This window comes from Hermetia illucens, chromosome 1 (assembly GCF_905115235.1).
Source record: "Hermetia illucens chromosome 1, iHerIll2.2.curated.20191125, whole genome shotgun sequence".
In the NCBI taxonomy this organism is placed as follows: Eukaryota; Metazoa; Arthropoda; class Insecta; order Diptera; family Stratiomyidae; genus Hermetia; species Hermetia illucens.
In genome coordinates, this window is record NC_051849.1 from 17,460,915 (window position 1) to 17,473,760 (window position 12,846).

The 12,846-nt window shown below is 46.5% G+C and overlaps 1 protein-coding gene across 1 annotated transcript in view; it reads right to left on the minus strand.

The window, feature by feature from the left end:
* The window catches only part of LOC119661337 (photoreceptor-specific nuclear receptor), a 74,302-nt gene extending 71,784 nt beyond the window's left edge, over positions 1 to 2,518 (minus strand). The window contains exon 1 of the mRNA XM_038070640.1: positions 1,765 to 2,518. Within this exon, the coding sequence (XP_037926568.1) occupies positions 1,765 to 1,804 (40 nt within the window). The 5' untranslated portion in view covers positions 1,805 to 2,518. The remainder of the gene's footprint in view (positions 1 to 1,764) is intronic.
* Positions 2,519 to 12,846: the final 10,328 nt, after the last annotated feature.

Sequence of the window (12,846 nt, forward strand, 5' to 3'; positions counted from 1 at the left end):
GTAGATTTGTTTGGTTCTGAAAGGGAAAGTGAGGTATGTTTAGCAGCATTAAGGCTCTGCCACCTGTCATAATAATTTTAATTTTTTTTCACCAAGTATAGTTTTGTGGGATCTCGATTAGTATGATATTTTCCGAAGCCGGTCTCACTTTTGACATTTGTTGGCAAAATGAAGTGCGGGGGGTCGAAAGTGATCGTTTCTTCAACAGGACCATTCTCAGAAATTACCCAACCCAAACATCTTAAAGGAAGCAAGAGGTTGCCACTATATGGCGCTTAGGTTCCGAAATCCCCTTCATACCGATATCCGTTGAAATAAAGTTAATAATAGTATATTACTATAATTTTCAGTAATTGACTGCAGAATCCCCCTTAAGTTCATCCACCACGAAATTCCAGCAATGTAGGCTAGATCATGATCCTACCAAGTTTGGTGGAAATCACACTATTACTAACAAAGTTGCAATAGATTTTCACTGTATATTTCTTAACACCGTTCCGAGATCTCAACCAACAGCTACCACAGCCACGTTAGAGTTTCAGAGTTGCGTCCGCACTCTTTGAAACCAAGAAATGACGAGCAGACTCACACTGAATTTCTTTGGATTTGAATAGTCATCTTTCCCAGGTTTAGGTGTGAAGATCACCTTAACCTTCTGCCAAGAGCAAGGCACTTAGCCCAAAGAAAGACATCCACCAAAACTATTTCTAAGAAATCACTTCAAGTGCTCTGTATCCTCCTTTAGCATCGCTGGGTGGACACGATCCCTGCCAAGCGCTTTGAAGTATTCAAATTATAGTGTAACAGCTCTCGCCTAACAAGCGCTCTTGCAGTGTCCTAATGCCCCATGCAACATCTGCGTGTTGCAAGGTGTATAGAAATTGCCAATTCTCTTCCGCCCACTTCTGAGACTTCTCGCATTCCGCAGACATATAACAGTTTTAAGATCATCCTTAGTGCAAAAAAAGCCTCCCGTTGGGGGTGGAGGGTGCTTACAGATTACGCTGTGGATTTTCTATTTCGGGTTGAATCCTTGAGAGCCGTAGTTCATTTCCACCAAAATGTGGAGGGATTCAAAGCCAAATTAAAAATTTGCAGCAAAACTTGCTGCTTAACAAAAGGTTCACAGAAGGAGACTTGAAAAGGAGGGTCTATGAGTTTTGCTGATAACACTTTGTCAAATCAATATTTTGTATCAAATTTTTGTTTAATCTTCCTGAGTCCGAATTCTATTGATTACGAGCTGGATCAATTGGAGGGAACAGTATTCACGTCAAAAATCGAATGTCCGACTAGTTGACTCTAAACTTGATGATACCGTGAGTCCTCTTTTTCTTAGTTCCTTCAATATCTGACCGAGCAATCCTTCCGTGGAGTATTTTTATGTGACTTTCTCACGGAATATTTTTCATTCATGTATTTTATTAACCAAGGATTGCAATCCTTTAAGTAATTATTATTGAAAAATGCTTCACCCATAGTGTAAGGATTCTCCAATGAACTACCTGCCAATGGCTATCACTGCTTTGTCTTTTAAATGCACCTATTTGATTGGAGGGTTTTCGCTCGATAGTTGTGAAAAGGATATTGAAAACACTAAGGATACTCCCTTACCAAAACAAAAAACTCAGTAGCATATTTAGTTTTTTGCTAAACAGTAGATTTTAGATGTAAATTCTAATCACAATCTAACAGTAACAAAAGATATTATAGAAAGTAATCTAATCTATCTCAAAAAAATTTATTCGCTTAAAATTTCCTCACCTGAGACTTCCGGCAATAACGTTGAATTTTCACCATTCATAATGAACGACCACTGTTCACACACAAGAAGAAATTAATTTTAGTCCTTGATCCGATCAGCAAAGAACGTTTCACCCTATCCACAAATTGCACAAAACTCCAGGATGCGACCAATTCAAAAATTCCGCACAGTAACCAAAACGTCGTCCATCCTCTCTTGTCCTATTTCACCTGAACAACACAAATCAGGATCAAATTCACAGGCGACCGAAACACCGATTAATCCGAATCTTAGCGTCCATCGAACAACGCCAAGAATTCAAAGGACACACACTCGAAATTGCACCAGAAAGTGAACACAAAAAAAACGTACACGGAAAGAATCTCACAACGACATCGTCCTCATCACATCGTCCTCGTTGTCGTCCTTGTCGTCGTAAATTCAATGTTCAAATAGCGAACGGCGAAGGCGATTTGTCGCACAAAAGCAAAGGATGAACGAGCGAGCGGTCGCGAGCGTGGAACAAATGGCGGTTCGCCAGCCAGTCCAAAACTGGCAATAGCAAGTCAATAGTGGGTATGCCGGGGGTGGTGGGAATATGCCAGCGCCAGAGCATACAGCATCCGACCAAGCGCCAACCGTTACCGCTTATCAGACCACCAGCCACCACCACAAACACTTGACGCCTGGCGTGGTCGCAGTCTCGTGCCCTCCTCGCCGCCAGTTCGCCCCGTCGTCGGGGTGGAAAGTTCAATGGAGTCAACCGCCCGACAAGCGTCCCACCCCACATTGCAGCTGGATTCGTTCTACTTGACTTGGAGCTTTACGTTTTACTTTTTGCTTCAAGCCGCAGCCCCCAATAAACACCATCCGCAACAGTCTTCGGAGCCGATGCTGAACGGCATAGAGACCTGAAATTTGAACGTTTCCATCCCCGAAAGATTCGCCCGGCATTGATCCATCGCCACCACCCACCCACCCACTCTCAAGGCAGTTCATTCATTTCACTCTCAATTCTAAGTTTCTCTAAAAAACTTCAAATTTCAGCGGATTCTTTCTTCATCATTTGCAAAAAATGTAATTAACAACCTTCGCTAGATATCAACGTAATTAATAATGCCCGAAATCACCCGCTAATTAAATTCACCGCATCCCTCCGTCGTTCGGTGCACCACCCTCCGAAAACCCTCCCGGTAATCGCTGCGCTGGCACTGTGTTCCCTTTGACCTGACGCCGCGCCCGAATCCAGGGTCATATTTACTTAACGTTTTACAAAATGGAAACACAACATGAACTCTGACGCCTGGCCCCTCCTCTCACCCTCACTGAAAGGACTCCTGATTCCCAAGGATTTACTACAGGCTCCGCCTTCGCCAGTCGGGAAGGCGTGGTCGCGGAGGGAGTAGAGCTGAATCTATTATCTTTAGTTATGTCAAATAGGGTTTGACCTTTTACGGTTGGTTGTGGCTGGGTGGAATCCTGATGCAGGGTGAAGACGCAAACAAGGCGCGGAGCTCGGAGGAATATCCTCATCCCCAGTCGCTTCGGGTGAACTCTCCGGGTTGGAACGGCAGCAACGAGGATTGCTTATGGTCGCTGCTGGTTGATTTGCCGTTGTCGGAGCTTCTTGCTTTTGCTTCCCATTCACGAGTTAATGAAGACGATCCACATTTAATCTGTAGCCATTAATCTAAGCCAAGAAGAGGATTTACAGTCGGCACCAGTTTAGGAGCTTTCTTCGTAGGATTGGAGGGTGGAGGGGGACAGGAGGCTCTGATGTATCTCCAGCAGACAGTGAAGTAGTGAACTTTTAGATTAATGGGAAGGTGGCTGTGTTGAAACGTGTCTGCACACACGATAAGGAAAATCGCTTGCAGGCAGAGAGCCTTTGAAATGGAAAACAGTAATTGGTGATGAAAAGCCAGTGCGGAGGGAAGCTTGAAAAGTTACAGTGAAGTTCGCATCTTTTGTGAGTGGGAAAAAAAAAGGCGAATATTGACGTTCAACTTTAATCGAAGATACTTTTTTACTACGTAACAGACTAGGTTTAAGTTCTTTTAGGGTATAATCAACCCTTGAAGGCCTGCAGTGCTGTCTAAAGGCAGGCGTGCAAATATCATATGTAGATGCAGGAATATGCCGGAGAAACGTGCAGGCAAGAGGAGTTCCGTTAATATGTGGCGGAAATACAAATTAATGAATAGAATTTGAGTGGGAAAATGGAGTTTTTATATTATATCAAAGTATCTTAGTGGTTGGCTTCCGGTTTGCATGGTGAGCGCTTTTCCCATGCTCTATCCTTCAATGTTCGTCTGGTTAGTCTGTCGGCTTTCACCCCGTGTGAAGTCCCGGGGCTATTGTAGATTTCTTAACTTTAAGATTATGAGTACCGAAACCGCAACCCCTTTTTGTATCGAATTTGACACTCCGTCCCTTCTATTCTTTTTCAGACTATGTATAGACATTGGGGGGAAAACTGATGGCTTCCGAACTCAGGTTAAGAACTCACTTGGGGAGAATGTCACAGTACGGACCCACATGACGTCTATATACAGTGCAAGGATCTCGATGAAGTGACATCCAAAGGAGAAATTTGCACTGCCTTGATGGAACAGTTCAAGTTGGAGGAACTTGCCGAAGAGTCCATTGTGAGTTTGCGGAAAGCCTATGGCAATTTATTATCATTCTGTTAAGGGAAAGTCGCACCGCGTCCTTGAAGAACTATTGTGCCCCTTTTACTGGTTATAGGGTACCTGTTGATCATAGTATCTCAAGCAGGCCTGTAACCGTTAGGAACTTTAGTATGTTCCCTACTTCCAGAAGTTTCAGCTTCGCATCTGGTATTAAGTGTTCTCCTAGATGTATCGACCTACTTTGCACAAGTGCTGGACACTGTCCCAGGACGTGCATAGAGGTTTCGTCCTCCTCCTCACAAAACCTACAGGCAGTGTCCGTAGATATCCCGAGCTTCCCTAGATAATAGTTCAGCCGACAATGACCAGTGAGAATTCCCACTATGATTCGGAGGTTCTTTTTGGTGAGGTTTAAAAAATCCTTTGTACGCATGGGTTCGTATCCCCCAATAAGCACCCTGGATTGCTCCATCCCTGGTAGGCCCGCCCAATATAGTTCCCTCAACCGTTTCTCTTCGTCTCTTAGATTCATAGCCATGAATCCGATTTCACAGAAGGGTTCTGGCCCGTGTAAAGACGTCCCTGCTCCCTTCTTGGCTAGTTCATCCGCTGCCTCATTCCAACCCAGCATGACCTGGAACCCAAAGTATCCAGACCTTGTTGGACGAGCCGAGTGTATTCAGTCTCTCAAGGCATTCCCATACCAGTTTAGAGTTCACCTGGATGGACCTAAGTGCCTTGATCGCTGCTTGGCTATCGGTGAGAATAGCTTTGTTCTGCCCCCTGTAGTTCCTTTGCAGATTAAAGGAGGCACATTTGTCTATGGCGTAAATTTCCGCCTGGAATATGCTAGTGTACCTGCCCATTGGCTCAAAGTAAATTTTCCTTGGACCAATGACACCGACACGCGCTCCTTCTGCTGTGAGCGATCAGTCAGTGTACCAAGTAATCAGTTGCTGGTTTAAGCCGTATGTCGCAGCCACGCTCTCCCAATTTGCCTTGTTATTCCAACGTGTTTCAAACTTCTTATCGAGGTGAAACCTCGTTGTCATGTTGTCCCTCGGTATCAGTAATTCAGGATACCGCCTAGAAAGGATATTGCCTATGGCAATACTCAGACGACCACATTGAGATTGCCAGTGGACGCCGCGCAGAAGTTATTGGCGGCCGGGAAGGTTCGAATCGGATGGGTTGTTTGCCGTCTGAGAGAGCAGATTTCTCTAAAGAGGTGCTTCAAGTGCCTCACGTTTGGCCATTTCGCGAAGGCATGCACCAGCGGCATTGATCGGTCCGATCGATGCAGAAGGTGTGGGGAGAAAGGCCATATTGCCAAAGCGTGCAATAGGGACCCCAAATACTTATTATGCGAACGAAGTGAGGAACCGGATTACCGGCATATTGCCGGAAGTGCTAAATGCCCGGAATTTAGGAAGGCGCTGGCTTCAATGAAAAAAATGATGTTTATTCAAATAAACCTCAATCATTGTAGGGTCGCTCAAGATTTACTCGAGCAGACCATCTTCGAATCCGAGGTGGAAATTGCCATAATTAGCGAACCCTAAAGAAACCGTCACGGTGGCCTGTGGGCTATAGATTCGTCTGGCGGAGCGGCGATATGGGCATGCGGCCGACAACCCATACAATGTCTGGGAATCGGACATACAGCGGCTTTGTGTGGGCGAAAATAAACGGGGTATATGTGTACAGCTGTCACGCCCCACCCGCCCGAATTCGAGGAAATGCTTGACAGCCTTATTCTCGACGCAAGGGGTCGTAGTCCAAAGGTGATCGCTGGTGACTTCAATGCTTGGGCCCGTGAGTGGGGTAGCAGAGAGACAAACACAAGGGGCCGCAGTCGATTAGACGCTTTCGCACCGTTGGATGTCGTTCTAGCCAACGAAGGATGTGTAAACACCTTCCAGAAAGGGGGGCCTACCTCAATCGTAGACCTAACTTTTGTCAGCCCTGCACTGGCACGTAGTATGTCTTGGTGCGTCAGCAACGACTACACCCACAGCGATCACCAGGCAATCTTCTTTGGGCTATGGGTGGAGTCACTGGGCATAAGATCATCATGCCCGAAACCGAGAAAGATGTCAGGCTGGTCCGCTAAAGCTCTGGATGAGCAGACCTTCATGGAGGTGTGGTTAGACCAACCTAATAAAGCAGGCGCCTCTACGCAAAAAGCTGCCCATGTGGTCCAATGCATCGCCGAAGCGTGTGACGTGTCCATGCCGACGAGGTGCTCATTCCCCAGTAGAAGACCAAACTACTGGTAGAATGCTGAACTGGCCAGCCTTCGATCAGCCTGTCACCGAGCCAGAAGAGCGGTTCAAAGAGCGGTAGGCAGAATCGACCAAGGGCAAAAAGAGCGCACCTATAAGGAGGCCCGCAAAACCCTCAAGCCCGCCATCCAAAGGAACAAGACGGAATGCTTTAAGGAGCTCTGTTTAGAGGCGGACGTAAACACGTGGGGGAGCGCCTATAGAATCTTAATGGGGCGATTCAGAGGCCGATCATCTCCGCAGATCACGTCTCCTTCACTCTTCTTAAAAATTATCCAGGCGTTATTCCCTCAGCAAGAGGAAGGCATAGACAGCTTCCAGCGACCTCTGAACGACACGGCAATACCGCCAGTCACCAGTGACGAGCTGCTGGAGATCTGCACTAAGATAGGAGATAATAAAGCTCCGGGTCTGGATGGCGTGCCGAATAAGGCCCTTAAGCTTGCCGTGAAATCCAGACCGGACATGTTCGCTGAGTTGTTCGAAGCGTGCAAGTCCGAGGGGATATTTCCTGAATCATGGAAACGACAGAAGTTAGTGCTACTGCCTAAGGCTGGCAAACCTCCAGGTGAGCCATCCTCCTACAGACCTATTTGTCTTTTGGACACTGTGGGCAAAATGCTAGAGCGAGTAATCTATAATAGATTACTTCCGGTTATTGAGAGCCAGGGAAGTCTCTCAGATCGGCAGTATGGGTTCCGTAAAGCCAGATCAACCATTGATGCCATCAAAATGGTTACTGGCTTGGCCGAAGATGCAATCCACGGAAAAGGCAGTACTAGCAAATATTGCATAGTGGTGACCCTAGATGTGAGAAATGCATTCAATTCGGCCAATTGCAACCTAATACGGGAATCTCTGGCGAAGATTGGTGTTCCCGCTTATCTTGCAGCTATTGTCAGCAGCTATTTACAAGAACGGAGGCTTCGGTATGACACCGATGACAGACCCGAAGAGTACGTTGTCTTCGCGGGTGTCCCACAGGGCTCCGTACTGGGCTCACTGCTGTGGAACATCATGTATAACGATGTTCTTAATCTTCCCCTTCCGGAGGAAGCCACGGTGGTGGGCTGCGCCGATGATATAGCGCTGGTTGTTGTCACAAAGCATCTCGAAGATGCTGAGTTATACTCATGCGAAGCGATCAGTACTGTTAAAGGTTGGCTTGAGAGTTCTGGTCTGACACTTGCGGAGGAAAAAAAACGGAAGCGGTTCTTATCACCAAGCGCCGTAAAAGAAATTTTTCCCGTATTCAAATTTGGAATCATATCATCACTTCTAAGCCTGCGATCAAATACTTGGGAGTGGTGATAGATGGGGAGCTTAGCTATAAGGCACACGTGCAGTATGTCTATGACAAAGCATCCACCGCGAGTGTGGCCCTGGCAAGAATGATGCCGAACGTGGGAAGGCCACGGCATGCTTCCAGGTTGCTTATAGCTAGGGTAGTGAGTTCGATCCTGCTCTATGCAGCTCCAGTTTGGGGAAAGGCATTGCAGGTTACATTTAACAGAAACAAACTGAGTTCAGTCTACAGAAGAACAGCCCTAAGAGTGTGCTCGGCATTCAGGACTGTGTCAGAAGATGCAGCATTGGTCATTACTGGAATGATGCCCATTGACATCTTGGCAGATGAGATGACGAATATATATAATGCGAAGTCTATCTCTCCTTTATCGCAGACGAAGAATGCCAAAAGGGAGAGATCGCTAAATAGATGACAAGAGCGTTGGGAACGCTCGGGAAAGGGTCGGTGGACACACATGCTCATCTCTGCCATCAAGCAGAGTTGGCACGGTGAGATTAATTATAATCTTACTCAGTTTCTCACGGGGCATGGAGGATATCGCCAGTACCTCTCCAGGTTTAAACTGGATACCTCACCCGACTGTTCAAACTGCGATGGAATCCCAGAGGACCCAGAGCATGTATTCTTCCACTGTCCAAGGTTTGTGGAGGAAAGGAAGAACCTAGAGGAGACTCTAGGAAAGGTGCTTGTAGCAGAGAATCTGGTGCGAAGAATACTAACATGTCAGGAAGACTGGGATGCGATCAACTCCATGGTCGTATCTATTCAGAGCAAACTGCGAAAGGCAGAGAAAAGCGCGGTTATGGACGCCGCGTAGAGACGAAAGGGGACCAAGCTAAAATGAGCTGACTCCGCCCCGTGATGTAATACCGTGAAGATTTCCACCTCCTCAAAAAAAAAAAAAAAAACTAGGTATACACCACTCATCTCCTCCTATTTGGTATGAATCACAACCTCCAAGGATTTGAGAATCAGCTTGCCATCTGCCCACCGACTTCCACCTTCACAGTATTCTTCTATTGACGGCTGGTTCTTAAAACCGCTTCCGTTTTATTTCACATCCGCTGAATTCAGCTCAGTTGTTTCTAGCCAGGACTTTACCACTGTCGCTGTCTCCGTCGCGTAAACTTCTATACCCTCTGTTCCATCCACAAAGTCATTAATGGTAGCCTTTTGTGAGGAGGGAAGCAAACACCCAACACTGTAGTACCCTTGATGTGTCGCCATACTCTACTCTACGTGACGCCATCGCATACGAGGGGTCTTCTCTGCGTGGTAATTTTCGACTAGACTCGCCAAATATCCGCTCTCAATACGGGAAGTGAATTCCTTGAGGAGCTCGAGCAAATAGTTCTGACCTTTAGTTGTTAGTATACCTGCGTCCTAGGTAGTAGCCTCGAGAAAGCCTCTCGGTAAAGAGCAAACCGCGAATGACTGGTACATATCGGGACATCTCGGGAATCCTCGGAGCCGGCGATAGCTATCTGCTGAAGTCGATGGGGTGATGTGAGTCTAGCTCTGCCAAGATGGTGGTTGTGATGTGACTCAGCCTCTTCGGGACCCTGATACCGTGCATTTAATCGGTGTTAGTAAACGCCGTTGCTCCAAGCGAGCCCTCCAACCGTGAGTTTTGGGATCAATTAAAATTAGTTCAGCCCTCAGGGAACTGGGGTAAGGACTTTGGCTAGTTAATTAGTTTAGTTTAGTGAAAGGAGTCGCAGCTCCAAACACTCAGATCTTTGCTCGGCACATTGTACTATCTCCGGAGATCGCCTATTCATCGGCCTCTCACCGACGGCGTTCGCAGGATTTCGCGAATCTGAGAACATTCTCCAGAGACAGAGAATGCGCAAACTCTTCAGAAGAGTGAGGTGAGTGAGGTCTGAGGAAGCCAAGTAGCTGCATACGAAGTGCAAGGTCGTCTATTCTTTCTCCTCGATTTGACTGCATATGGCCGAGATCGCCACTCTGATTTTTCCATGTGATAATTTAACGAGCCCAAGATCTCGCGCCGTCTGGTCGATCTGGATGAAGGCAGTTTGTACGTCTCGGGTGGTTCTTCCTATGATGTCGATATCGTCAGCATAGGCCAGTAGTTGGGTGGACTTAAAGAGGATCGTACCTCTTGCATTAACCTCAGCATCACGGATCACTTTCTCGAGGCCTTGGTTAAAGAGGACGCATGATAGGGCATCCCTTGTCGTAGACCGTTGTTGACGTCGAACTGTCTTGAGAGTGAAGGAAAGACAAAGTATGAATGAGAGAATGAAGGCAAGACAAAGTATGTGGTGGCAACGTCAGCACCGAAAACCAGCCAACCAACAACATCAAACCGCACTGGTCAAACAGGAAGAATAAGGATAGCAGAATACAACTTTGAGACCGTTGATCATTTTTCCTATCAAGGGTCGAAAGTCACAACCGATAACAGCTACAATAATGAAATCCGCGCACGGTTGTTGTCAGCCAACAGAGCCTACTCCAGCTTACAAAAACTGTTCCGCTTGAAACGTCAATGATCTTGCCAGTCCTCATGTATTCCTCGGAAACTTGGGTTCTTAGCAAGAAAAATTGCGAACTCTTGGCCGCGTTCGAGAGAAGAATCTTCCGAAGAATTTTTGGCCCCCTACATGAGCATGGACGATTCCGTAGCCTACACAATGACGAAATCTATGAGCGATACCATGACCGTCCAGTTGTGGATAAAATCCGGCTCAATAGGTTACGGTGGGTGGGTCACTTAATCCGTATGGATGAGGATGATCCCACCCGGAAAGTCTATAAGGGCAATATCTATTGTAGAAAAAGAAGACGAGGCAGACCCTGCCTAAGATGGAGCGATGGCGTAGGTCAGGACGCCAGACAGCTTTTAGGGATATCGAATTGGTGGACCTCGGCGCAAAACCGGGATGTCTGGAGTTCCTTATTAAGGCAGGCCTAGACCGGATACCGGTTGTTGCGCCGTTGATGATGATGATGATCTTAGTGGTTGGTTTCCAGTATAGACCCGGTTTGCATAGTGAGCATTTTTCCCATGCTCTATCCTTCAATGCTCGATTGGATAGTCTGTCTGTGAAGTCCCCGGGATACTATTGATTTTTTAACTTTAGGATTGTGAATACCGAAGCCGCAACTTCTTTTTGTATCGAATTTGATGCGATATTGTCAGCGCCTTATACTTCGATAACAAATACGGGGGATTATGTAAAGTTGTAAACGTGCTCTAAATATTAGTCCTGAAACTCAGTTTGGGATGAATCATCACCACCAAGGATTTGATAATCAACTTGTCTTATGTCCACCGACTTCCAAGTCTCAAAGTGTTCTTCTTTCTACGGCTGGCTCTTAAAACCGCTTCCGTTTTCTCATCCGTCAAAGTCAACTCGGCTCGTTCTAGGCAGAACGTTAATGCTGTCGCTGTCTCCGTCGCTTCGGTCTCCATATCCTCTGAGTGCTTTGATACAACAACCACAGCTAAGTCTTGGACAAAGCCAATAATCGTAGCCTTTTGGGAGAGGAGATGAACAAACACCCATCACTGTCTTCGTTCTCTTTGGGGCCATCCCGTAGCAGAGAGTCGTCTCTGCGAGGCAATTGTCGATTAGACTCTCCAAATATCCGGAAATACCGATATCGTTCTCTCAAGGGTCGTCAGCGATCTTTAACGGGTCTCTCATGATACAAGAAGTGAAGCTCTCAAGGAGCCTAAGTAAGTAGTTCATACTTCTTAGCTGGGCGTACTAGTAACCTTGAGAAATTCTCTCGGTGAAGAGCGAGCCCTGGGAGTCCTCAAAGTCGGCGACAGCTCTCTGCCGACGTCGACGGGGAGATGTGAGCCTAGATCTGCCAAGATAGTAGTTGTGATATGTATCAGGGGTGGGCCACTTCATCATCGTTTGCCCTGCTCGGAGGAAAAATAATAGAGTTTTCTGAATTCATAAAGGTCAAACACAGTGTGGACTAGGCCATCAAAACGTTGTCCGAGCCATTCATGTACTGTACAATATTACCAAGGACCCCTCGAAGTAATCAAGCGTTACCCAGGCAACACAAGTGACACCCCCTCAAAATCCAAAGGGCGGTAAGCTTGAAAAGAGGAGTAAAGAGGACGCGAACGATTTTTACGGATCCTCGCAGGATGCGAAAAGGCAAAAAGGTCTCTCACCAACAAAGGGGAAGGCAAATAAAGTGACTAAAATCGTGGAAACAGCGGGGCCGGCTCCAATTGACCCAAGGGAGGCCGGCTCCAATTGACCCAAGGGAGGCAGACCATTTATGAGAAAGGAATCGAAGGTGCCACAATCAACGAGGTAATAATAAGAGCGCTGCCTGGACTACAGTTGTAACTGACAAGGCGGCAATATGGGCGTGTGGAAATCAAGCCATTCAAGAAGTGATGGAATTTCCAGAAGTTGGATTCGTCAATGCAAAAATGGCTGCAATCTACATATATAGTTGCTATGCTCCACCAAACGCAAAGATAGCAGAATTTGAAGGAATTTTAGGTATGCTAGACTTGGATGCAAGAAGTTGAAACCCCAAGATAATAGCGGGTGATTTCAACGCGTGACAATTTCTCCTATCTAGAGTCGAAAATCACAACCAATAACAGCTACGATGATAAAATCCACGCACGGTTGTTGTCAGCCAACAGAGCCTAATTCAGCTTACAAAAATTGTTCCGCTCGAAACGTCTCACCATAGGGTCAAAGCTCTTACTGTACAAGACTATGATCTTGCCAGTCCTCATGTATTCCTGGAAAACTTGAGTTCTTAGCAAGAAAAATTGCGAACTCTTGGCCGCGTGTGAGAGAAGAATCCTCCGAAAAATTTTTGGCCCCCTACATGAAGATGGACGATTCCGTAGCCGACACA